Below are 27994 nucleotides of genomic sequence, written 5' to 3' on the forward strand. Positions count from 1 at the left end.
ACATTTATTGACATTGATTGCAACCATTAATAACAATTAAATTATGAAAGCTTGGCAGATCAGGAAACTTTGCTGGATTCGCTGTCTCCTTTAAGTGCCCTCTGTTTGGCATCAAGGACTTCATGACCTTAATGTTTAGAGGTGAATCTCTTTTTGGAAATATCACAAAACCACTTCACTATGCAATGGGATATGTTGCTAAGAGGCTTTTGGAATTTTCACATTCTTCCATGTCTTTCTTTTTTTCTGGTTTTGGGAGGCGGTGGGGGGAATCCCTGATGGTTTTGCCTCAGTTATTTCCAAGGGAGGCTTGGATTATTCATGAAAAAAGTCAATTATGTCGGAGACTATGTAGTCATCCCATTTCTGAAGATACAAGAGTGAGTAGAATGATTTACACTGATGTATTATAGAAATTTTCTTTGTAAAGCACTTAAGATAAGTCCATTCTGTGCTGCAGATTGTCGGTTTTCACTCCTGGAATGCCTAGTTGAGATGGGCTTAGAGGTATCATCTGATAGCTGGGAAGGGACAGATGCTAATTTTCTGTTTTTGCAGAGAACTTGGAACCTTTTACCTTGGGCAGAGCGCCCACCAAAAATTTCCTCTCTCCTTGGGAAGTACACAGAAGAATACTTCTTGTTCTTGCTTTAGGACAGTATCCACTCTCTTCTCAGTTCTATTTGATGGGTAGCAACCAACACATAGCTTCCACGTATAAGAGGCTTGGAATCAAAGGGTCAAGAATGCAAATGGACTTGCAGAGAAGAGCAACAGCTATTACAGTTGCATGCCATATACATAGACATTAGTGTGCAATACTGTTCCAGCTCTAATATGGATGGAACTGTTGTTGCCATACTTCTTGTGAGAAGCCCAAGTCTGTCTCTATATATTTCTGCCGCTATTCCTGCCCAGTTTGGTGCCCTGCATCAATTTATTTATTTATCTGGATAATCTTTATGCATCTGGCAATAGTAATTATCAGGGTTTTTTTTTTTAATATAGTGTCTTCCCCAGTGCGCCCCTGCGGTGGGCATGCTGGGGAAGGCTGAAGCCATCAGAGAGGTGTTTAAAGATACCTCCTATACCTCCTCGCTCCTTCCCCAGTGTGCCAACTGGAGCCCTGGCCAGCCCAGGCAGAGCTCTGCTCCTGTGCGCTTCTGCCCCCCCCCCCCCAAACCCCCTGGTAGTTATCATTGTCTTGATGCAGCAGTGGCCCAAGTCACAATACAATTGCAGCATTTGAAATATGTATGGGATTCAAACAGTTTTTTCAGTTTTTCCATAACTATAAAGTATCCTTGTATCTTTTTCTGGTAGAACTAAGCTATGCAGTTTAAAAACAATTGCTATTTTTATAGTCCATTTGTTAGGGTAGCTAGCCCAATCAAGAACTGCAGAAGTTTTGGGGCCACATGAGAATGCTGTTTATTGTGGTGAGAAATTCAATTTCTGGCCAATTTACACACTACATTTCCTTTACAAATTTCTTTAAATAAAAGTCTGTCTAAACCTCACATGTGAAGGATACTCTAACATAAACCACCTTCCTAGCACCTAACAGATGCCATTTGTTTATCTTCTCTTTCCCTTAGAATTCTTAACAAACTGCTCCACTATGGGCTGCCAGCACCATTGTGTCCCGACTCTGAATGGTCCAGCCTGCTATTGCAACAGTTCCTTCCAGCTGGCCGAAGATGGGAAAAGCTGTAAAGGTAGGCAATAATGAGGAGAGAGATAGCTGGCAGGTGCCTCTGGAAAACCTGGTTAGGCTGCAGGTTTAATAGACAGAACTTTGTCTTTTCTCTCCATTATAGTATGAGAAAATGTACGGTAGGTCTTATTTATGGAAAGCCTTGCAATGCTGTAGAAAATCTGGATTCAGAATTTAGAACTCTCAATTGACAGTCAAAATCACTAATGCATTAATTAAAGATATTTCTCCAACATCATGTTTCTGCATGTTGTGTTAGGGAAAGGCTTCTCATAAGCGTGGCCCAGGCTAGCCTGGTGTTGACAGATCTTGGAAGCCAAAAGTTGGCCCTGGTTAGTATTTGGATGGGAGACTACCAAGGAAATCCAGGGTTCCTTTGCAGAGGCAGAGACTGGCAAACCACCTCTGTTTGTCTCTTTCCTTGAAAATGCTATAGAATTGCCATTCATTTGGCTGTGCCTTGTTGGCACTTTCCATCAAAAGCATTTTAAAAGCTGCACCACTAATTGTTCTGTAAAGACAGTTTTGTAAGTATTACGGATAAAAGAGTTGCATCATTGTTGCTTTTGGGTAAGCCAGATAATCTCAGTTTCACTGTCCAAATTCCATTTTTGGCTAACAGTAGAGCTTGGTATACATATTTTGATTCATACATGACAGTAGTGAAAGAAACAGGAGGTTTAAGGTGTGTTCTAGTTTAATAGTTCACATCTTTAAGAGCTTCTGTGTTTCAAGGATTCTCAGCCTGGCATGCCAATACTTTGGAATCTTGTGCTGCTAAAGCCCCATTGAAATGAATGGGCGTTACACCAGAGAATTATAATCTATTTGTAGACTTACCATTCATTTCAAAGTGACTGATGTAGGACAACTTTCTCAGTGGATTGTGACATTGGAAGAAAGCCGTCTTAGAAGAACTGAGTATCTGCTTATTTCATTTTGCCAAGTCATTTTGATTTAAGAAAAAAAAAACCTGCCTCTCTCTACCTCTCTCTCTCTACCTGATTATAGAAATTTTCTTTGTAAAGTACTTAAGATAAGTCCATTCTGTGCTGCAGATTGTCGGTTTTCACTCCTGGAATGCCTAGTTGAGATGGGCTTAGAGGTATCATCTGATAGCTGGGAAGGGACAGATGCTAATTTGCTGTTTTTGCAATAACAATTTGTTATTGGGTCCTATTATTTTGTGTGTGTGTGTGTGTACATGCACACACAGGGCTTTCCTTTGTAGCAGGAACTCCTTTGCATATTAGGCCACACTCCCTAATGTAGCCAGTCCTCTAAGACAGGGGTGGCCAACGGTAGCTCTCCAGATGTTTTTTGCCTACAACTCCCATCAGCCCCAGCCAGCATGGCTGATGGCTGGGGCTGATGGGAGTTGTAGGCAAAAAACATCTGGAGAGCTACCGTTGGCCACCCGTGCTCTAAGAGTTTACAGGGCTCTTAGCATCGGGCCTACTGTAAGCTCCAAGAGGACTGGCTACATCAGGGGTATGCAAAGGAGTTCCTGCTACAAAACACACACACCAGTGATAAAATGGCTTTGTTGATTTTGTACTTTTCATTTTGGGGGCAGTTGTTAAGCACTGTACGTAGAGTAAAAGGGTTGGTATGTTTTGGTTAGATGTCATCTCCCCAACTTTGGCAAGCCAAGATGTTTCTGTTTCTCTTCCCTCTTAATAGATTTTGATGAGTGTACCGTGTATGGCACCTGTAGCCAAAACTGCACCAACCATCATGGTTCCTACACGTGCAGCTGTGTTGAGGGGTATCTTCTCCAGCCTGACCACAAGTCCTGCAAAGCCAAGAATGGTAAGAGATTGTTTTATGCCTAAACTATTCTGCAGCTCTATGAGGTACTTCTGTTTTTCCTATTATCTTATTATCAGAGTGAAGTTTTCTTATGGTGTCGTTTTCCCCAAAAGATATATAAAACACTTGGACTCATGCATGGACATAGGCAGGATTTCAAAAGTTGGGGGGCTTTTTAAAAAGTCAGGGGCACCCTTTCCCATTTACTGCAGGGTGTGCTGCTTCTCAAAAGCTTTCTGGGCTAAGGGCAAAAGCTGGAGGTTCTGAAAGTGGCCAAGTCAAGGCAACCAACCCTAAAACTTTGGAGTCAAGAAGGGGATGCACCTTGCATGCATGCAGGGGAGTTACCTTCCACCTCCCTCTGCCCTATCCTGGCACTTCACAACCAGCAGCTCCACCCCCCCCCCCCCGGGCCCATTCTGTGACTTCCTCCACCTCCCTCTCCTTCGCCCCCCTCCTTTCTGCCTGCTGCTTTTGCTGCTAAGGTGCACTGTGCCCATTCCTGCTTCTCTATCTTTTTTCTTGCTCCCTTTCCCCCCTCCCCTCTATCTCATACCTTTTTCAGTGTCTCTCTTTGTTGGTTGAAAGTAACCGAGGTATGAACGCCTTGGCAAAGATTTTGGGGTTGCTTAGTATTCCTCTAAATGCCTCCCCAAATCTTATGCCTTGTGAGATCTTGGTCATCATTCTTTTCTTAAAATTACATGATTAAAAAAAATCCCCGTTTTTAAATTTTCATGTTTCATGGGGGGTTTTTTTTGGCAAAGCTTGGGCTCCTGCCACAGAGTTTGTTGTCTTTGCCCTGTCTTTGGCCCCATTGTGTGGATTTTTTTTGATCTACACTCTGGATCCAAGTTCAGAATGATAAGAACATAAGGGAAGCCATATTGGATCAGGCCAATGGCCCATCTAGTCCAACACTGTGTCACAGTGGCCAAAAACACACACAAACAGGTGCCATTAGGAGGTTCATCAGTGGGGCCAGGAAACTGGAAGCCCTCCCACTGTTGCTCCTCCCAAGCACCAAGAATACAGAGCATCACTGCCCCAGACAGAGTTCCAACAATACACTGTGGCTATAGACACTGATAGATCTCTGCTCCATGTTTATCCAATCCCCTCTTGAAGCTGTCTGCGCTTGCAGTTGCTACCACCTCCTGTGGCAGTAAATTCCATGTGTTAATCACCCTTTGGGTGACGTACTTCCTTTTATCCCTTCTACCGGACTGCTCAGCAATTTCATTGAGTGCCCATGGGTTCTTGTATTGTGAGAAAGAGAGAAAAGTACTTCTTTTTCTACTTCTCTATCCCATGCATAATCTTGCAAACCTCTATCATGTCACATCTGGGTACATACACATAAATTGTTGAAAAAGATCTGTTCTACAATTCTGTCATGTTGGCTGTCATAATGGAAGATGATTGCTTGGTTCCTTGGGGGCTTCCTGAAAGTTGTTTAGAAAGTGAAACGCTCCCCCTTCCAGCTTCTCATCAGTGAAACATTCCAGATTTGCTGTTATTTGTTCCTTTTGCAAGGCAATATGTATCACTTTTTTAAGTGGGAATGCTTTTTCATTTCGGGATGGAGGGTTGGCTAGTTGGACATGGTATTCCGTATGATGGCCCTATCTCTGTCTCTTTTTTTTTAGATTTTAAAAGTTTTATTAGTTTTTTAGAAATTAAGGGTAAGGGATAAGAGAGAGTAAAAAATTATAGTTACAAATCTGTCTTAATCTGCATGTAGTATAATTTCATAGAATCTAGTCTGCATCTAATATACTTTTTTAGAATACATAAGTTATCACATATTATCTCTTAGCTTTAGATCATCAGCATTTTGATACATTTATATTGTAAGTCTTCTTGTTAAAGTACCTATTCAGGTTGCCATTTTCAACAAAGGCAGTCTTATAATGAAAAATACAGGAGATAGGAGATATAAACTCACACCAAAGAATCTTAAAGAGTCTTGAGTACCTAGCCAAGTATAGAATTTCAACCAGTATTTTCTTGCTTCTTCCCTAGATTTCCCAGCCGGCAACTGGGATAAGTAGTCCAACTCAGCTGTTTCCAAAATTTTCCCCACCAAGTCCATTCTCATGGGAGTCTCCTGAAGCTTCCATCTCTGTGCCAGAAGAATCCTGGCCGCTGTGTTAACATGCACCAACAAATGTCTCGTCTCTTTGGAGTAGTCCTCAGGAAATATATTCAATAAAAATAGTTCTGGTTTGAATTGAATCTGTATCTTCATAACCTTCTGTAATAGTTCATGAACCATTTTCCAATAGTCTTTCACCATCTCACATGTCCACCACATATGATAAAAAGAACCCACCTGTTTAGTACATTGCCAACATTTGTTAGACATATTAGTATACATCTTACACAATTTCTGTGGAGTTATGTACCATTTATAAAATATCTTATACAGATTTTCTTTAAAGGTTACTGACTTAGTTAGTTTAATGTTGAATTTCCACAGCCTCTCCCATTCTTCTAACGTGATATTATGTTCCAAGTTTTTTGCCCTTTGGACCATACAATCTTTTACTACCTCATCTTGCATCTTCATCTGTAACAAGTATGCATGTGGTTTAGAGATTTTCTTGAGGACCTAGAAAGATTTTATCCAATGGATATTGCTCTGTGTTAAAGCCTGTTATCTTGTGGCATACCTGGATTCAACTTGCATTCTCAACCACCAACTCATTTTAATATCCATGTTTTCTAGCTCTTCTCTGGTTTTTAGTTGATTATCTTTTCCCAGCAGATCATCATATCTGTAACTCTGATTAAGTTTTAAAAGATTTGGAGGAGTGAATGCTTCCATTGGGGATACCCATTTTGGAATTTTCTGGTAAATTCTCCTTTTTAACCATGACCATGTGTGGTACAAAGATTTCCGAAGCCAATGATTCTTAAAATAAGAATGTCCTTCAAGTCTTTGATACCATAGATACGCATGCCAACCCAAATTAAGATCGTGTCCCTCTAGCAGTAATTGTCTCTTATCATTCAATAGTATCCAGTCTCTTGCCCACAGGAGCGCAGAAGTTTTATAATACAATTGCCAATCTGCAAGACCCATACCTGCTCTCAGTTTAGAGTCTTGCAGTATCTTTAGTTTGATTCTTGGTTTTTTGCCTTGCCAAATATATTTAGAAACCATCTTGTTCAATTCTTGAAATAACCCACTATTTAAGAGTATATTATGTTGTGTTATTTGGAATAAAAATTTCTTTGAGTAGTTTATCATAATTGTCCATTTTTAAACTACTGCATTTGTTTTAGATGAGTACACCTAAATATTTGATTCTTTTCTTATACAGAATCCCTGATTTTTGTTGGCAAAATTGGATTTTTTCTATTGTCATATTCTTCATCAGGAATTTTGTTTTATGATAGTTGATCTTCAGTCCTGCCCAGTAACCAAATTGATTGATCTTGTTTATAAGACAGTCAATTGAATCTATTGGCTGCTCTAGTATAAAGACCAGGTAATCCGCAAAGGCTTTTAATTTATATTGTTCACCTTTTACCACCACTCCCTTAATACTTGTATCTTCTCTTGTTTGGTTATTCAGTATCTCTAAGATTAGGAGTGGTGACAGTGGGCAGCCTTGTCTTGTACCCTTTTGAATATCAATTGCTTCTTTTAATTCACCGTTCAGCCTTGCCCTTTGTGAGGAATATATTGATTCTGTGGCTTTCAAGAAATTTTCACCACATTCCATTCCCTTCAGTTGTTGCAGCATAAATTGCCAACGAACATTATCAAAGGCCTTCTCTGCATCCAGACAGATTAATGCCAATTGTTTCTCTGGGTGACTCTCATAGTATTCCATTATATTACAAACTGTTCTAACATTGTCTTTCAGATATCTTCTGGGAAGAAATCCAGCCTGGTCTTGATGTATTGTGGACTGTAGAACTTTCTTCATATGTTGTGCCAGTATTGTTGCAAAAATTTTATAGTCCACATTTAAAAGAGAGATTGGCTGATAGCTTTTTATATCTTTCAAATCTGCACCTTCTTTTGGAATTAAAGGTGTTGTAACTTCTTGCCATGAAGCTGGTATTTGGGCTTCCTCTTGAATCCTTTCAAGGAGACGTTTGAATGGTAACAGTAAGGACTCCTCATAAGCTTTATAGAACTCTGCAGGTAATCCATCTGGACCCGGGGCTTTACCATTCTTTTGAGATGCCATTGCGTCTCCCACTTCCCTTATCATTATTGGTTCATTTAAGATTTTTTGTTGTTCTTCTGTAAATTTATTAAGATTATTTTGGCTAATGTATTCTTCTAAATCTGCCTTTTGAACTTGTTTGTCTTCATATAATTTTTTACAAAATTGTTCCACGATTTGGCGTATCTCCTGTCTTTGAACTTTCTCTTTGTTATTCTCATCTTTCAAAACTGGTATTATTCTTTTGGCATTCTCTTTTCTCATTCTGTAGGCCAACCACCTTCCAGGTCTATTAGCTTGTTAAAAAAATTTTGTCTAGCAAATCTCAATTTTATCTCCATCTCCTCTATAAGTAGTAAATTAAGTTGATGTTGTGTTTCTTTAACCTTATTTTGGAACTTCTGTCTTGTCAGTTGTACTTTTATATTCTTTTCAGCTTCTCCTGCTTGCAACATTAATTTTTTAAAATTTTCAGTTCTTTCCTTCTTCTTCTTTGCACTATATCTGATTGCAAGGCCCCTGAAATATGCTTTAGCAGTGTCCCAAACTACTTGCATCTTTACATCTTGAGTTATGTTCTGTTTAAAAAAAGATTCCATTTCAGCCTTGGATTCCTTACGAAAGTCTTTGTCTTTTAAAATAGAAGTATTTAACCTCCACGATCTTCTCATTCGTGTGCCTTTGAGTTTTACCATTACAGGACTATGGTCTGATATGACTCTTGTTTGGATTTCTGTCTCAACTAAATCTTTAACCAAATTTATAGAGAGCCAACACACATCAATTCTTGACCACGTTTGATGACTGGCAGAATAGTATGTAAAATCTTTCGAATTTAGATATCTTGTTCTCCATACATCAACCAAGTCCAATTCTTCTACTAGCTTCCAAAAACTTGTTGGTAATTTAAGACTTTTGATTTTAGTATGTTTATGTATTTTTTTATCCAATTGTCTGTCAGAAACTGCATCAAAATCGCCTACTATGCATATTCCAGATTTGACAACTTGAGATGTAAGTCTTGGAAAAATTTCTTTTGGTGATCATTCAGGTTATAAATATTTGCCAGTAGGATTTTTTTATTGTCCACCATGACTTCCACTAGAAGAATTCTTCCATCTTCAGAAACGTACTTTAATTGCGGGTTAAATTTGTCCATAACGTAAATTGCCACTCCCCTTTTCTTTTTGTTCATGTCTGTTGCTGTAAACAAACTGCCAAGTTTCTTATTTTTCAAAAGGTGTTGATCTTTAGCTAAAAGATGGGTTTCTTGTAAACAAATTATATCCATTTCCAATTTTGTCAGGTATCTAAAGGTCTTCCTCTTTTTAACAGGAGAATTAAGTCCATTCACATTAATTATGGATTTTTCTTATCACTATCTTTTTTATCTTTTTTAGTCTGTAATCTTGTCGGATATTTCCGTGGTTCATTTGGATCCTCTTCATCAGAACATTCTTCTTCCTCTTAATCTTCCTTCCCCTCTTTTCCCTTCGCTCTATCCAGAAAATTCTGAGCTTTAAAGATAGAATTTATCCTATATCTGTTCTCCTCATAAGTAAAAATCAAACCTTCCAGCATTAGCCATGTGTAGGGTAGTTCTCTTTCTCTCAAAAAATTTATCAAGGTTTGATATTCTCTCCTCTTTTGTCTCACTGGCCATGGTACCTCTCTCAAGATTTTCACCATATTTCCTGCTATCATCACTGATTTGTCTCTTGCTTGCTTCAAGATATCATCTCTGGTCTTCTTTCTTGTAAGCTTCAGATTAATTTCGCTGGGCAATTTATTCCGTCTTGTAAAGCTTGATGGTACTCGCTTAACTTGATCAAACTCTTCTACCATCCTTTCAGGAGTCACCTGTAGAATTTCTGCCAACGTCTCACTTAATATTTTCTGTAAATCTTCATTTTTTTCTTCTGGTACATTTTGAAACCTCAGCATATAGGCTCCTATATCTATTTCCAGCTGTAGAAGTCGGGTATCATGTACATTCTGTTCTTTTCCCAATTGTTCCTCCTTTTGTGTGTTGTCCGTCACCTGTGCATCCAGTACCTTTAAAGCTTTGTTGGTCTCTGTTGTCTATTTTCTGTTCTCTAGGAGTTCTTGTTTGATCTCTGCCATCGGCTCTCCTATATTATTTACTTTACCAGTCAACTGCGCTATGGCAGTTAGTAGAGTATTTTGCATCTCTTTCATATCTCCCTGCATGGTTGTAAATTTTCCTGGGCCAGACGAAGAGCTAGGTGAAGGGATTGGTAGTTTACCTTCTTGATTATCTTTCTTTTTAATTGTTTCTTTAAAGCCAGTCTCAGCTTTATTTTCCATCCTTATTAATATGCTTGCACTCACAACCACAAGATCCATACACTGCCTCTTGAAATTTTGTTTTGGAACTCAATGTTCCTATTTGTATTAGATAAGCTATTATCTGCCAAACAATACCAATGATATACAGTGATTTTAGAGAAACAGCCTTCTAGCTTCTATCAACAATTTACCAAACCCAAAACAATGATAAAACTTATACTAAACAAAATCTTTTTAGCACAACATCTTTAGTGCCAGCTAGCCAAAACAGTTCGACTCACTGAAACAGAAACAGTTCGCTGTGACATTTTTTCTAACGATGATAGCTCAATAAAATCCAAGTCTTAACAAACTCATCCAACTGCTCCAGGTTATGAATTGTAATCCAGAGCTGGATGCCCCATTTGTAATCCACAGGTGAAATCAGAAGCTAAAAATTAAACAAATAGCCTAAAAGAAGAAAAAAATAGAATAAGCCAGAACAAATTAATCCAGATATTCCCAAAATAAAAATAGAAAAAAAATGAACAACTCCAAGTATGATATGGGAAAAAGGAAAAAATGGGAAAAACGAATATATAAAAATAAAAAGCCAAGAATATTCAAACCATATGTAACGTACCAAAATTAAAAGGTTATATCCATAATATCCACCATCAGGAATTTATAATCCACTTTGAAAATTTGCACAGGTATTCTTCCTTCAGCCAACAATCTAGCTATATTTTATAATCCAGTATACAAAGCCCACAAGAATTTAAATGTCTATTTATAGCTTGCATACATTTGTTCAGAGGACTTCGTCATAAACTTCAAATTGCTTCTTGTACCAGCTGTCCTTCTCATCCATATATACTTGCTAACAACTTTCCCAAAGCCAAGTCTTTCTCCAGAAAGAAGTTTAAAACAAGTCACTTCAATTCAGCCATCAAATCTTTTCTATATTTAGAAACTGGTGTGGTTCATATTTCTCATGCAAGGATTGTAAAAGTCACCAGGTTAGGCAGGAACTTTTGGAAGCCTCGAAAGAAAAAGAGAGAGTCCCCCGCCTTTCTCAGCCTTTGCCTCTGACTATGTTCCGCTTCAATCCCAGCTCTCTACTTCCCCTGCTTGAAAGACCAATGCCTCAGAACTTGATATTAAAAAGAAAAAGAACTTACAGTCTTCATAACAATGATGCAGCTTGTCTAGCTCATGAAGAATCTCTAAGTGAAGAAAAGAAAAGAAGTCCGGCAGTCAACCCCAATGCCATTTAAAAATGGCAATTGGGGCAGTGAGGCTCACAGAGAGCCGGGATCAGGAGGCAGCCGCTGCTGTCACCCCCGTTCCGCAGCTCAAGCCGTCTGCCTTCCAGGACCCTTCTGGGTCCCAGGGTTGAGTCTCCTGACGGGGGAGACCCCTCCACTGCCCGATTAAGGAGTGGCTCTGGATGCGCCAGTCCGAGTCGCTCCTAACAGGTCACCAAAACCGGAAGGCCCTATCTCTACCTCCTTCCCACCCTTAGAAGTTTCCCCTTAATTTTTCTTGGATTTTTAAAAAATGCTGCAGGTAGCAAATTGAAACTTATTTTCTATCATACCTTGTTAGTCTGGGGTATGTCCCTTGTTGTGCTTTTGATGGAACTTGTCCTAGGAAGCATGGATCTCTGATGAAAACTGAAAATGAGTATTGATCCCTCATTAGCTTTATTTCTTTATCAGAACCAGTGGACCGACCTCCCATCCTACTCATCGCCAACTCGCAGAACATCTTAGCTACTTACTTGAGTGGTGGGCCCGTCCCTAACATCACTCCCACCAGCACTAAGCAGACTACTGCCATGGACTTCAACTACGTCGAAGACACAGTCTGTTGGGTCCATGTTGGTGACAGTGCCTCGCATACTATCCTGAAATGTGCCAAAATCCCCAATCTCAAGGGCTTCGTTGAGGAGCGGTACATCAACATCTCGCTCAGCTTGCATCGTAAGTAGATAACTGGTTGTATTGAAGTCTGTAATGGGGACTTCTGCTAATGTTCCCCCAAAACATGCAAGTCAATGCTAGTTAAAAAACAAGTAATGTGGTTTGGTTATAGTATTTTCTTGCCTACATTTTATGCTTGGGGTGATTTTGAAACCCCCCAGTAGCCAGGGGTGGAATTCTAATAGGAGCTCCTTGGCATATTAGGCTACACACCCCTGATGTAGCCAATCCTCCAAGAGCTTGCAAGCTCTTGGAGGATTGGCTACATCAGGGGTGTGTGGCCTATTATGCAAAGAAGCTCCTGCTAGAATTCTACCCTGCCGGTAGCAAATAGAAATGTATATTCTTCAGCAGAAAACAGCTAATTTTATTACCACTGAACTTTGAATGGAACAAACAGAAAAGGACAACTGTTTTTGGAGGGAGGGGGGAGAAAGAGATAATCTTTAGTAGATGTTAACTAAATTATTCATAACCTTGTCCCTTGAGGCAAGGCTTTTAATCTCTATTGCACAAATTGGATGCTGCTGGACAGGAGGACTTGAACGATTTGCAGCAATTTGGTTGTTTCTCAGGCAATACTTACAGCTAGAATATCCCCCCCCCCCGCCCCCATCTTCCATGTGCCCTCGACAGCCTTCTGCATCTTCATGGATGGCAGGCTGATGTTGGAATGGATATTGCAGCGAGTGAAATAAGGGAGACTAAAATGGTTAAAAATGCCTATCAAATTTGGCAATGAGTTTTTTTCTGCTTAAATCATTGTAGAGAAGGCTAGATGAACACTGCTTCCTTCAGTGCACACCTCCTAGGAAATTTACGGGGCACGTTCCTTCTTGGTTCTTCATTGTTATCTATTATTTATGTGTTCTATTGGTATTTATAGTTTTATTTTCTACACAGTTCTTCCCAGAGGAGTTTATATTGAGGATTGGAACTGTTTATTTATACGTATGTGGCTCACTTTTCTGCCCAAAGGGACCCAAAGCCTCTTATGACCAAGAAGCTTCCCCCCGCTATATACATAAACACCATAAATAATATAATTAAACCAATTAAAATAACAAAGCTCTCGGGAGGTCTTTAGCTGGAGTCTAAAAACAGTAGAGGGGATGCCTGGCTATCATCTTCTGTTGTCGTTATCCTTCATTTCCCTTGACCTGGATAACTCAGGCTAGCCTAGTCTTGTCAGATCTTGGAAGCTAAAGCAGGGTCAACCCTAGTCAATACTTGGATGGTAGATCACCATAATAGTCTACACCTGGGCTGGAATTCTACCAGAAGCTCCTTTGCATATTAGGCCACATTGGGGGTCATTTTGTAGAAAAATAGGTGGTGGAGCTCATCCAGGGATTGTTATGCAGCTGCACCTACTATTCAATGGACAAGGTGGGAAGGAGGAGGTGGAACTCTCAGAAAGGTTCAGAGATGTGCTCCTGCTGAATCCAAGGCCTGGGCCACATACCCCCGATGTAGCCAATCCTCCAAAAGCTTACAAGGCTCTTTTTTTGTAAAAAGCCCGTCCTTGTAAAAAGCCTACCCTTTTTTGTAAAAAGCCAATCCTCCCAAGAGCTTATAACACCCAACTGTTCCAAGGCACTTTATGTGTCTTATGTGCAAGGCAGATTGGCTCATAGCTGTGGGCGGGAGACCATTTGATAAAGCTGTTGATAGGAATGCCTGTGAATGGACTGAGCCCATTCTAATCGTCTTTCAAAGGTCCTTTGGCTGATCTCAGAGAATTTTTTCTGTGTCAGCTCAGGCTTGGACGTGATTGTGACCCCCGACAGTACACAGAACAAGAATTTGGAGAAAATGATCCTCTGTCTGTCTGTGGTTCAGATGTCTGTTTCCTTATTTGTTTTTCCAGGGAGAACAGAAACCTGAGTTATTCATGATAGAATACCCACAGTGAGGTAGTGTGGCTAGACTAGCTGTTACAGAACAATCCCAGTCAGAACTTTTACATTTAACAAGTCGCTTTACAAGTCGGGGGTAAAACCGCCCAAAGGAAGTCAAAACTCCATCTCTAGAGTTGTAGTCCTGTGTATAGAGCCAGTTTGGTGTAGTGGTTAAGTGTGCAGACTCTTATCTGGGAGAACTGGGGTTGATTCCCCACTCCTCCACTTGCAGCTGCTGGAATGGCCTTGGGTTAGCCATAGCTATCGTAGGAGTTGTCCTTGAAAGGGCAGCTGCTGTGAGATCCCTCTCAGCCCTACCCACCTCACAGGTGTTTGTTGTGGGGGGAGAAGATATAGCAGATTGTAAGCCGCTCTGAGTCTCTGATTCAGAGAGAAGGGCGGGGTATAAATCTGCAGTCTTCTTCTTCTATACTTGCCCATGAGTAAGGTCTGTGGACCACAGTGGGACTTACTCAAAAGTAAACATACATTGGATTGGGCAGTAGATTTATAACAGGCAACATGAAGTACTGATTTTCTTCTTCTTCTCTCTCTCTCTCTCTCTCTCTCACACACACACACACACACACTCACAAAGTTAATTTATGGAACACATGAACGCAAGAAGCTGCCTTATAGAATCAGATTCTTGTTGTGTTGAGGTCAGTATTGCCTATTTTGACTGGCGGCAGCTTTCCAGAATATTTCATTTCTTGCCTGCTAACAGATCCTTTTAACTGGAGACAACAAGGATTGGACCTGGGACCTTCTGAACTCTGTCACTGAGCCACAACCCCTCCCAAATGAAATTCTGGTCACTAGCCTCTTTAAAAAGGGCTAGGCAAACTTGTGAAGGACAAACCAATTAGTATGTATATGTGCTAATGTGTGTCAGTGTGTCATCAAGGGCAGTGGTCCTCAACCTTTTTGGTTCCAGGGACCGGCCGGCCCACCAACAGGGTGGGGGAACTGAATTTGGCCTCCCCACCCCATGCCACACAGTCTCCTCCACCCCGCCCCATGGCACCTCCTCCTCCCTGTTTTTACGATGTTAAGCCAGGAAAGCACCTTCCGGGCTCTTTAAAAGCTCACCCCCCCTCCCACCAATCAGCTGATTCACGGGGAAAACCACGGTGGCAGCAGTGAGCGACCCGCTGAACAAGTGGCTTCCTTTGCCTCCATAGGCAAGGGCAGTGCCGCTTGTTCAGCAGTTGCTTGCCGCTGTTGCTGCGGGAGGGGGGGAGCGAGGCTGGCGGCCTGGTTGCTGATGGGCCACGGACCGGTACTGGTCTGGGGCCCAGGGAGAGACCTATTTTCAAACCTTTTTGTGGTATTCTCTGAAAGAAGAGGGCAGAAAAGATAATTCTTCAGCCCTATCCAAGATTAGCTTTTCTTAGAACTAAATAGAACAAATGATAGGTAAGAGCATCATAGCTATGCTTTGTCACAGCATCCTCCTACATGATTGAAATGATTTGGATGAGGGTGCATTTTGATAACAAGGAATAAAAGTGAAAGCAGGTTCAAAGAATAAGCATTTAAAGGCAGCTCCAAAAGTTCTAGGTCTGTAGTTTTCTTGGTTTCTTAGTAGAAGGTTGGACTATGAAATTTCTTACGTCTGAGCCACTGATCCTCAAACTGTGGGGTGCCCTTTCCACCTTCAGAGGCAGGGGGAGGGGCATCCTGGGTATTTGACATTCTAGGGAGGAATAGGATCTAGGGCAGGGTTGGCCAAACTTACTTAATGTAAGAGCCACACAGAATAAACATCAGATGTTTGAGAACTGCAAGACATGAATGTTAGATGTTTGAGAGCCACAAAATAGGAAGGAAGGAAGGAAAATAGATGAGGAGGGAGAAGGGAGGGAGATGTGGAAAGAAAACTACTTTAACTTTAACTGCATTCTCCAAACTGCCGGCTGGCTTGGCTTGTTACTTAAAGAGACAAATGCCTTCTCCAAGCTTTCCAATGGTGTGGGTTTTTTCCCCCAAAAGCCACACAATATGTGTGAAAGAGCCACATGTGACTCCCGAGCCACAGTTTGGCCACCCCTGATCTAGGGAAACCTTTGTATCCTTATCAGCTAATATATATGTCAACCAAATGAGGATTCTCTGCCAAGAGCCAATCAAAGCAATTCTACCACCATTGATTTTGAACCCCATTGTTGCTTTATTATTCCAAGTGGTTTGGGAAGAAGGAAATCAAAAAGGAAAGAGCTACTTTTTTTGTCTTCTGACACTTGTTTGGGAATGGTTTTAGGAATGGGCCGAGAGATCTTGTTTCATTCCACGTCGAATGCCAGTGTTGGGGCATCACTCTCAAAGCCCAAAATCTTTGCATGCAACTACATGCTCTTTTTGCAAGCTCCCTTCTGGCACACATGGGTGGCAGTAGGTTAGGTGGGGGGCAGAGAAGGTACAACAAATTTTGATTGGAGGACCAGTGTCAAAAAAGTGTTTGCCCATTTTTCACCCCCCTCCCCCAAAAAATAATAAAAGGGGAAGAATTGAATGTGGGCCTGTCTTGAATACTTCAGCTTTTTTGCATGCTTACGTTTAAGGAAATGGGGTCCAAATATTTTCTCAGCAGTTCATGTGAATTCCTCCCCCCAAAGAGTGGATATGGTTATTTCCTGTTATTTAGGCTTTGGGTTTTGTGGATTCCTCCCTCTTGTGAAATAGATCATGTTTTGTATTATGCCTGTGGGTAGCTGCTAGGAACTCAGGCTCCAATTTTTGCCGCTTCCCTTTTCAGCCTTCTTTGGCTCTCCTTTGGGTTTGTTTTCTTTGTTTTTTTGTCCCCACCAAGTAAGCTGCCTGCATAATTTTATAGAGAATACTAGTTGCATGTTGAAATCCAGGGTTGATTAAATAATTTAAGTTGCATTGTTGTTATGCTGGTTATTTATTTTAGTACTCCATTTCTGTTGGCCAAATAGTCTGTACTTCCCAGCCTGGAGGTAGTTGATTTATAAAATAATCTTAAAAAAAATCTAAGCCATCTGGGAGGCAAGATGAGTCATACAGAACAAGCTACATGAATTGTGGCTGTATTCTCTGTTAAGCTCCGTTGCCATAAGGAAGTGCGGCTACTTGCCTGTAGCTTTATGTTACATGGCAGACGAAGAGAGATCCTTCATAAATGGAGAATTGGTGCCATTTCCAAGGTATCCTTTAAATCAGAGGTGTCAAATGTGGCACAGGGGCCGATTCAGGCCCTTGGAGGGCTCCTATCAGGCCCTTGAGCAACTGGCTGTCATTTGCTTCCTTCTCCCTCTCTCTTGTTTCTTTCTGTGTCACAGCTTGCTTTGCCAGGCTTGCTCAATTGCACAGGAGCTACAGAGCAAAACCTCTATTTTATCCATTGGTTGAGACTCCTCTCTTGGGGAGGAAGGGGGAGGCAGAGCTTGCTTTTTCAGGCTCTCTCAATCGCACAGCAGAGCTACTGAGCCAAGCCTCTCTTCCTTCTATTGGCTGAGGCTCCTCTCCCTCTTTGTCCCCTGGAAAGGAAGGAAAGAACCAGATTTTCCTTTGCCCAGTTCCCTGGATCCCATGGGAGAAATACAAAGAAAGCACCTTTAAGACCAATGAGTGCTAATGTTTTAAGTTTTTTAAAAAACTTTAATTTGTTTGTCTGTGTCCTTTATAAAGTTTATATCTCTGCTACCTGGCATTGCATTTTATGACACTCAGTCCAAAAAGGTCTCATTTGTGTCAGATCCGGCCCTCGTGACATATGAGATCGATACCCCTGTTTTAAAGATTCTGGTAGACCTGTTATATTGTGTTTCATGTCACCTGTTCCAGTTCCTAACTTTGACTGACCCATTCCATCTGCTTCTCTACCCCTGTTCTTGGACCAAGGACCACGTGATCCTTCTTTACCTTCTATACCAGTTTTCTGTCCAATGGGAGACTGCTCCAAAATTTCATATATTTCATAACGAGCTCCTTTGCATATTAGGCCACACATCCCTGATACAGCCAATCCTCCAAGAGCTTACAAGGCTCTTTGTAAACTCTTGGAGGATTGGCTATATCAGGGATGTGTGGCCTAATATGCAAAGGAGCTCCTGCTAGTATTCCACTCCTGCATATATGCCTCTTTGAGTTCCTTGGAAGAAGGTTGTGATACAAATCAAACAAACGATGCCTCACTGAAGGAATATCTTCCCGCTAACCTACTTCTGTTTCTTTTTCATTCCATGAAAATTTAATCAACTCCATCAGTTTTCCTTCTTCCTCTGCCAATGTCAGCGCCTGAGAAAATGTTTTCTGTGTCCCAAATTGTTTTCTTTATTCCTTGTTCCCTCCTGAAAACCACACCATTAACAGGTTCTCTCCTGAATTACCGTTGCTTCATCTTGTCTGCATGTTTCACTATCAAGGAAATCATAACCCCATTTCTTTTCCATTGCTCTGTTTGGCCTTCTCCCAAGAGCTCCCATGAATCTTGCCCATCCAATAGCAACGGTTCTCCTATTCAACAGTGACTGTCACAGCTGATTTTAAGACACAAACATTGTTTCTCTCAACGTGGTGTTTGTACCACATAGGAATGTAGTTCAAGTGGAATAGAAAGTGGAAGAAATATCGAATGCGTGAATGACCGTGTATGAGTAAAGGTGGACACCTGCAAATTCAGACTTCCACTGTGCCAAGCCTCATGTCGATCTCTTCCAAAGCAGTGCCTCCGGAGAATTAATGCAAGAGCAGCAGCAACCTTCACAATTATTGATGCCAACTCCCAACTCTTGCTGCTTTGGATCACAACCTGCAGTTGCTGGGAAAATTTTCAAACTAATTTAATCATGACCTTGCATTGCACGAATGTAAAAGCAGAATGGAATTTCCATTTTCAGAGGCAGTCTGCTTTTGAGTAGCAGTTGCTGGGACAGGGAGAACGCCGGCTGATTTCATCCCTGTGTTTATGCGTCCTCAATGCATCTGGCTTGCTCCTGTGAGAAACCAGGTGCTGGACTAAATGAACTTGCTCTGTGATCTAGCAGGACTGTACTTGTTATATTAATTTATATGGAAGCAGGGCTTTTTTTGAATGCACAGGAATGCATTTTTGGCTGGCTTGCTGTCAGGGGATGTGGCTTAATATGCAAATGAGTCCCTGCTGGGCTTTCTCTACAAAAAAGCCCTGTGTGAAACAATGGTGACATCGTGGGGTATGGCCTAATATGCAAATGAGCTCCTGCTGGGCCTTTTCTACAGAAAAGCCCTGTGTGAAGCAATGGTGTCATTGCAGGGTGTGGCCTAATATGCAAATGAGTTCCTGCTGGGCTTTTTCTACAAAAAAAGCCCTGTATGGAAGTATGTGAATATGGGTGCTTGGAGATCTCCGTTGGTAGTTTCAAGAACATGTTGATTTATTTAAAGACCGAGTGCCCTCTTTTGATTTCCCCTTTGCAAAGTTCCTAGATCCAATTCTGTACGACACAGTGGCCAGAGACCCAAATCTATAACTACTAGACCTAGGACTACATTCGACATGACAATGGCAGATCATTCTTTTTAATGCAGGTTTGCCCCCCAGCAAGAGATGTGGTTGTCAGAATACAAGAGAGGGAAAAAAAGATATATCAGTGCAAGGTGGTGAACCAGCTTTCTCATTGTGGCACTGTCCGTATGCCATGTTTTCAACCTGCCCTTCCTCCCAATTGCTCAGTGAGGCGCACCTAATTCTTCCCTGAAGTTGCCCCAAAGTCACGTCTCTTATCTTGTAGTCTGATACCAAGTCTAGCTGGGTAAAAAACACACAAAATGGACTGCAAACTTTTGAGTTCCCCAGCTTATGTGTCATTGGTTGGTCCTTACAAAATTGTGTTTGTTCCTTTGAGGGACTTTACTTTTGGACCAGTACTGCCGTAAGCAATTTCCTCATTTGCAATTCCTTTTTTGCTGTTTAAATTGGACCGTCCCGCACCCCTGCATTCTGTGTTGTTAGTACAAACTTGCATTTAAAGAGCAGTGTTTGCTACCGTCATGTCTAGGTTTGCCCTGTTTGGGAATGCATATAATTATCAGCACAGGAAGCAAGATTAGTTAGAAAACTTTACCCTGTTTGGTCTTGGAAGGGATGCTCTTTAATTAGTCAGAATGGTGCTTTAACCCCACATCGTTCCCTTTTGCTTCTTGATTATTTATTTATTTCTTTTTTGCTTTCTCCTTACAAGCTCAAGTCAAGTTCTTCTCTCTCCATGGCTCTGTTTCCAAGAGGCTGCCTCTGGCCTTTCGTTCTTATGCCAGGCAGAAATAGTCTGAATCCTTTGAATCGGGAAAGGGACATAGGAAGGGCATACCTCCAGTGCCTTCCCTTTGATCTTGGGGCCTGTCTGTCCACTGAAGTCGTAGAGGAAGCTGTCGCTAAGCTGTACTGTAGAACTTGTAGATGACCTGGGACAAATATAAATGTGTCCTTGAGGTGATTGAATATCACGCTGGGCAAGACACCTGCTACGCCATTCCATCTCATTTTATGGACTGGTGTCATGGAAAAGTTAGAAGTGGGTATATGTATGCTTATATTCAGAGGTCTACAGGGATGCTTTTCAGTAATGAGGTCTTTGGAGGCATTCCTGTATGGCTTCTACTTAAGGGAAGTGTACATGCAGTGATGCTTTAAACTGAGAGCCAGTGTGATGTAGTGCAGGGGTGTTGAACTCATTTGTTATGAGGGATGGATCTGACATAAATGAGACCTGTTGGGCTGGGCCGTGTGTGTCATAAAATGTAATGCCAGGTAGCAGAGATAAAAGCTTTATAAAGAACACAGACAAACACAAAGATTTTTTTTTAAAAAAAACTTTAAAATATGTTTAAAACATTAGTACTTGTTGGTCATAAAAGTGTTTTCCTTTCACCTTTCATGAGATCCAAGGAACTGGGCAAAGGAAGCTCTGGCTCTTTCCTTACTTTTTCCATGGGACAGGAGGGGAGGAGCCTCAGCCAATAGAAGGAAGAAAGGCTTACTCACTAGCTCTGCTTTGTGATTGAGAGAATCTGGCAAAGCAAGCTATCCATCCCCCTCTTCCTTCCCAAGGCAGGAGCCTCAGCCAATTGAGAAAATAGAGGTAGTTCCGGTGTGATTGAGCAAACCTTGCAAAGCAAGCTGTGATGCAGAAGGAAACAAGAGAGAGGGAGAAGGAAGCAGATGACAGCCAGTTGCTTGGGGGCCTGATTTGACTCCCTGAGCCACATGTTTGGCACCCCTGAATTGTAGTGATTAAGAGCAGCAGACTCTAATCTTGAGAACTGGGGTTGATTCCCCACTCCTCACCTGGGACTCCTCAATCACAGTTCTCCCAGAACTCTCTCAGCCCCATCTATCTCAAAAGGTGCCTGTTGTGGAGAGAGGAATGGAAGGTGATTGTAAGCTTCTTTGAGACTCTTTATGGTAGAAGTAAGTGTACATTCCATTACTATAGTGCTTATTCAGAATTTATATTAACACTGTCATTCCATTAACATTATTTAACACTGTATAGCCATTCATGTGTTTCACAGAGTAGCTGTGTTGGTTTGCAGTAAAAGAGCTCGATTTTAGACCAGTAGCACCTTAAACATCAAGATACCCCCCACTGGACTTTAATCTAGCTAGTCTACAGTGTGTGGTAGGGCTGTTTTTTGTAGCAGGAATTCATTTTTGCGAATTACACACCAGGGCTTTTATTGGTAGCAGGAACTCCTTTGCATATTAGGCCACACACCCCTGATAGCCAATCCTCCAGGAGCTTACAGGACTCTTAGTATAGGGCCTACTGTAAGCTCCAGGAGGATTGGTTACATCAGGGGTGTGTGGCCTAATATGCAAAGGAGTTCCTGCTACCAATAAAAGCCCTGGTGTGTGGTATTTCCTGGTTGTTTGCCAGTGGTGGGAGACCAGGCATCATGGGCTGATTCCCCTGCAGTGGGAGGTAACTAAAGCCTTCTTGACACTCTGTTTCCAGGTAAAACAGATAGGGAGCCATTGTCAGGAACATTCCAAGGAAGTCCTTTCCTTCAGCATTAACTGGGTTACCCTCTTTTGGTTCCCTTTTGGAAGGATAAAATAAGCAATGGGAGATCCAGTTGGGCATCGATAACCCAATGATGGATGCAGAGCCACTGCTTCCACATTTGGTTCATAGAATCATAGAGCTGGAAGTGGCCATACAGGGCATCTAGTCTAACCCATGCTTACTACAGGATCAGCATAAATATCCCTGATACGTATGATGACAGCATAAATATCATCCAACCGCTGCTTGAAGACTGCCAGTGAGGGGGAGCTCACCACCTCCCTAGGCAGTCAGTTCCACTGCAGAACTACTCTTGCTGTAAATTCCCCCCATCAATATCCAGCCAGTACTTTTATAGCTTGTAATTTAAGCCAATCTTCATGAGTCCTCTCCTCTGCTGCTAACAAGAACAGCTCACTGCCCTCCTCTAAGGGGCAGCTTTTCAAATGCTTAAACAGAGCAGTCATCATGGCCGATTCCACACTAGATCTTTAATCCTGGTTCAACCCTGTCCTCAAACTGATTTTGTACACTAAAATCATAGAATCATAAACTCATAGGGTTGGTTTCTATAATTCCATGATTCAGAATATGAGTTTGGGGACAGGGCTGAACCAGGATTAATGGTCTAGTGCGGCATGTCTCCCTTCAACCTCCTCTTCTCCAGACTGAACATTCCAAGGTTACCTCAGTCTTTCCTCATAGTGTTTGGTTTCCAGACTTCACTCTCTTTTGCATCCACTCCATTCTATCCACAGCCTTCTTAGTGTGGCCTCCAGAACCTGCACATGGTACTCCAGGTGTGGCCAACCTCTTGTAACGTGGAACTATGACACCTTGCGATTTGGATGGTATACCTCTGTTGGTGCAGCCCAAGACAGCATTAGCCCTTTTTGGCTGCTTGCATCACACTGACTGCTCATATTTAGCTTACAGTCCACCCGTACCACAAGATCTTGTTCACACACACTGTGAAAATGTTACAGCTGGTTGGGCAAACCACAACATGAGGTTGATTTTTGGAAATGTGATGATCCGGAGCTTTGCGCAGATGCATCATTATGTATGTGACATGTTTGAACTCCATTCTAGTCCTTGGCAAACCAGGCAGCTTTCACAAATGGTACCTCTGCCCTTTCTTTGCACAAGCTGGGAGGATTCAAATACGAATTAGTGCTGAGGCAATGGTAGCAATTGCCACATAGCTCTTGAACTGAGACACATCTGATTTTTTCCCTTTTCCCGGGGCCAGCCAGTTTTCTTCCAAGACGACAAGATGGCCAGTTTCTGACAACACCTGTATGCAGCTGACTGGGTGCCACTGATGTTGCCATCAAAGCAGCTGACCAAAAATAGCTCTCCCTGCATAACTTCTCCCTACTGTAAAATTGCACTGACTCATTGTATTGCATATTTTAGAATTCCTGGGTGACTGCTATCTAATTTCTACCCCCTTCCCCCCCTAAAAGGAGCTGGCATGCGGATGACCTCACTCATCATGCTTTTGACTATCTGCCCTTGAGGCTCATCATGTTTTTACTGGTGCTTCTTCTGTGTGCAGCTGTACCTTCAAGCCTAAGCCACAGGAAACACCTGTGCCCCCCCCCCCCCTTTGTACTGCTTGGACAATGCAGAATGCAACACAGCCAATGCAATAGCATTACAGGCAGGGCTTTTCTTACCACCACCACCCCCCTTAGATTGGCAATGGCTCTCCAGTGTAATATCCCCCTTCAGCTGTGGGTTCCCAAGGTAGAGTACTCACTAGGCAGCAGTCCTCTCGTCCGTTTAGCAGAGACAAACTGGCTCAAAGTATCAACCCTTTATTTGCAAGGACACAACTCCAGGAAGTGACAGCTTCAGCTGTCCATAGGAATGCTGGGAAGTGATACACATTACAGCGAATGCTGGGAAGTGATACACATTGCAGCACAAAGTTGCAAGGAAAATGTGGAATGGATTTTCCATTAAGATCTCTGGGCCCAGAAAGAGCAGGGAACTTTGACAGCCTTGGAGCTTCAAAGGGTGAGGACAGGAGTGGTGGTGGGGGAAAGAAAAGAGCCCAGTGGGCCTGATTAAAGTCCTGGGCAGGCCAGTTCTGACCCACAGGCAGGACATTTAGCACCCCTGGTCTACAGGGTGTAGATTGTGCCTGGAATGGAAATGCCACCTCTGCAACTGAATGCCAAGTGGTTTTTGACCTTTGCATAGTGACTCTCAGCACAGTGTTCAGCAGTGGCTTTCAGTCATGTTAGATGTTATTTCATAAAATGAAGAGGACAAAGAGCAGGAAGAAGTAATCACATGGCCGTCATCCACAGATGGTTGGGTTGTGTCCCAGTGTTGCTTGGTAGCAGTCATTTTCAGCTAAATTTACTTGTCCACTTAGGAAAATCCAGTTACAAATGATTGCTCTAGTGGAACAGTATCCAACAATTCAAGGATGCAGCCGTGTATTGGAGCCTGATCTTTGGTATTCTTAATATGCCTGTTTGGTACTTGATTACAGTTGTCTTTTTTTCTGCCTTTTGGCACCTGCTTTGTATTACTTGAGGGCAGCCCTGGTGCTAGGGTTTCTGCCACCCAAGGCAGAACCGTGTACTGCTGCCCCCTCCGTGGCCTATAATCGCACATACTTTGTACACGTGGCATGATGACATCACCTGAAAGTTATGTCATCAGGCAACACCCCCCCTGCCCAGCAGCCCTCTCCCACTTTGGAGGGAGATGAGCAGGGGCTATGGTGGCATTGTTTCTTCATTCCAGTTGCTCAGAGCGAAGAAACAGGGCTGCTGGGCAGGGGGCACAGCGTTCTTTCTTCACTCTGAGCGATCAGAGTGAAGAAAAAATGCCGAACAGTGTCAGGGTCAGTGCAAGCGTGGACGGGGAGGGAGCACCCACCCCCGCCCTCTGCCCTTGTGGCTAGGTTGCACCCTAGGCAGCCACCTACCTTGCCTACTCTCACGTGCTGGCCCTGCCTGAGGGTTCTAGATATAGGCATTAGGAAGCATGCTGCTGCTGATCTTTGATTTTACAAACGGTGAGGTGTGAAGCAGAGTTGAATCAGTGTGCCGCTACAGTGTGCCCTTTGTTTCACATATGGCGGAAACGGGATTTACAAACCGAAAGAAAGATACATAGTTATGGACCAAAAGTAGCTACTGGTCTTCATCATGAAAAAGGCAATAGGTTCTGGTTCACACGTGTGCTTGTATAAGGGATTGTGACTCCCTGTGATGGCTTGGCATGTCATAGGAAGAATATCAGGAGATAATTTTCTCTTCTGCTAAGCAAGGAATCTTGCTGGGGAGGAAGGAAGGAATTTTGCACCAGGGAAGGGACTCCTTTTTCTGGAGTAAGGCCTCCTCAGTTAGTGGAAGGGAAATAAAATCCAACCTAGTGCTTTTCAGAAGAGTCAAACCCCACATTCAGTTCCTTCTCATCAAGTGCAGAGAAGTTGATAACAGATGTAAAAGGTAAAGATAGTCCCCTGTGCAAGCACCAGTCGTTGCCGACTCTGGGGTGACGTTGCTTTCCAACTCTGGGGTGACATTGCCTTCCCCAGTCACCTACACTCCCCCCCCTGCAATCTGGGTACTCATTTGACCGACCTTGGAAGGATGGAAGGCGGAGTCAACCTGGAGCTGGCTACCTGAACCCAGCTTCCACTGGGATCGAACTCAGGTCATGAGCAGATGTACTTATGAACTAATCCATATATGCAGTATTTACCACTTTTTTTTTTTTAAAGGGAAAGCCTTTCTAGATTCTGTTTATTTACTACCACCCTTCTAGTTTTACTACCACCAGCAATTTTGGTGTAGTGCTTAAGTGTGCGGACTCTTATCTGGGAGAACGGGGTTTGATTCCCCACTTCTCCACTTGCATCTGCTGGAATGGCCTTGGGTCAGCCATAGCTCTGACAGGAGTTGTCCTTGAAAGGGCAGCTGCTGTGAGAGCCTCTCAGCCCCATCCACCTCACAGGGTGTCTGTTGCGGGGGAAGAAGATACAAGAGATTGTAAGGTGCTCTGAGACTCTGATTCAGAGAGAAGGGCAGGGTATAAATCTGCAGTCTTCTTATTTCTCTGCTCAAAACAAAGCAGCAGACCCTTGTTTCCTTGGAGATTTGGGTCTGCAGAAGCCAAGTAGCCTGCCTGTAAAGGGTCTGAAATTGATCGTCCTCTGTGCTAAGGTTGGTGTGCCCGGAATAAGGAAGATCTCATGTGCATTTGTAAATCTATAAAACATTAACTTCCATGAGGCTTAGCAAACTCGAACTTCCACCAAACTTCTTTTATTGTTGCTTTTTAAAAAAATCATCCAACTAACCGTCAGGGTTTGATTCTCTTCTGCATAAAGTCTGCCTCAGTGGTTCAAAATTTGTGTATTTGGCAGGCTGCTGATGGTGACATTTTATTGTGAGTTTTCACCGCTGCTTACAAAACTGATGCTGTTTACTTGTTTCCTTCCCTGCACACTGGAGGATTAAATAATAATAATTTTACAAAATCATTGGCCAAACTGCCCTTTGGTTTACACAAGCCCTGGATTAAAGCAAGGGTCTTCAGCCCTGCCTACAAATAGCAGCTCTTGTTCCAATAGGACAAAGCAACAAGTTGTTTGGCTCAGTACCGGCTTGAATTTTTAGCCTGAAGTTATGCACAATGTCAGTCCCAATAATCCGGAGGCACCCCCGCCCCGGCCTCATGTTCCACAGACTGTACAGAAGGGCCTTGTTTGCATTACAGATTTCACCTGTGTGGTTTGCATTAACCGTATCACATCTGCACATGGATTGGCTTAACATGCGTTACCTTAAGGGGAACCCCCATCTTGGTTCTCAAATTGTGAAAGGAGCCTTTTGCAGTCCAAGTCTAACATAAGAGAAGCCATGCTGGATCAGGCCAATGGCCCATCCAGTCCAACACTCTGGCCAAAAAACCAAATGCCATCAGGAGGTCCACCAGTGGGGCCAGGATACTAGAAGCCCTCCCACTGTGTCCCCCCAAGAACCAAGAATACAGAGCATCACTGCCCCAGACAGAGAGTTCTGACGATATGCTGTGGCTAATAGCCACTGATGGACCTCTGTTCCATATGCTTATCCAATACCCTCTTGAAGCTGTCTATGCTTGTAGTCGCCACCACCTCTTGTGGCAGTGAATTCCATGTGTTAATCACCCTTTGGGTGAAGAAGTACTTCCTTTTATCCGTTCTAACCCGACTGCTCAGCAATTTCATTGAATGCCCACGAGTTCTCATATTGTGAGAAAGGGAGAAAAGTACTTCTTTCTCTACCTTCTCTATCCCATGCATAATCTTGTAAACCTTTGTCATGTCACCCCGCAATCTACGTTTTTCCAAGCTAAAGAGCCCCAAGCGTTTTAACCTTTCTTCATAGGGAAAGTGTTCCAACCCTTTAATCATTCTAGTTGCTCTTTTCTGCACTTTTCCCAATGCTACACAGTTCTCTAAATGAGGCTGCACCGTCGATTTATACAGGGGCATTATGATACTGGCTGATTTGTTTTCAATTCCCTTCCTAATAATTCCCAGCATGGTGTTGACCTTTTTTATTGCAGTCGCACACTGTCTTGTCATTTTCAGTGAGTTATCTACCATGACCCCAAGATCTCTCTCTTGGTCAGTCAACTTGTATTTATAGTTAGGATTTTTGTCCCCAATGTGCATTACTTTGCACTTGGCCACATTGAACTTCATTGGCCACATTGATGCCCATTTGCCCAGCCTCAACAGATTGTTTTGGAGTGCCTGTTTCGTGATGTTCCCTGTTAGATGGTCTAGGCTAGCCTGATCTGATCAGTAGTTAAGCTGGTTAGCACTTGGATGGGAAACCACCAAGGAAGTCAACAGTTGCTACACAAACGCAGGCAATGGCAAACCACCTCTGAATGTCTCTTGCCAAGAAAACCCTATGGGGGTGCTGCGACTTGATAACACTTTCCAACACTGAGATACGTACATACATACCCACACATGTACACAAACGTAAAAGAAACTAAGATGGTCCTACTGCTAGGTTTTGCATCAGGTACTATATCATACATGGAGTAATTCCAGCTTTGATAT

The 27994-nt window shown here is 42.5% G+C and overlaps 1 protein-coding gene across 6 annotated transcripts in view; it reads left to right on the forward strand.

Moving 5' to 3' along the window:
- Positions 1-27994, forward strand: part of LRP1 (LDL receptor related protein 1) — a 518071-nt gene that overhangs the window by 195068 nt on the left and 295009 nt on the right. For all 6 annotated transcript variants that reach the window (XM_060252267.1, XM_060252262.1, XM_060252264.1 and 3 more), the window contains 3 exons: positions 1599-1718; positions 3401-3529; positions 11727-11990. In XM_060252267.1, the coding sequence (XP_060108250.1) occupies positions 1599-1718; positions 3401-3529; positions 11727-11990 (513 nt within the window). The remainder of the gene's footprint in view (positions 1-1598; positions 1719-3400; positions 3530-11726; positions 11991-27994) is intronic.

The sequence above is a fragment of the Heteronotia binoei genome, chromosome 13, assembly GCF_032191835.1.
Source record: "Heteronotia binoei isolate CCM8104 ecotype False Entrance Well chromosome 13, APGP_CSIRO_Hbin_v1, whole genome shotgun sequence".
Classification (NCBI taxonomy): Eukaryota; Metazoa; Chordata; class Lepidosauria; order Squamata; family Gekkonidae; genus Heteronotia; species Heteronotia binoei.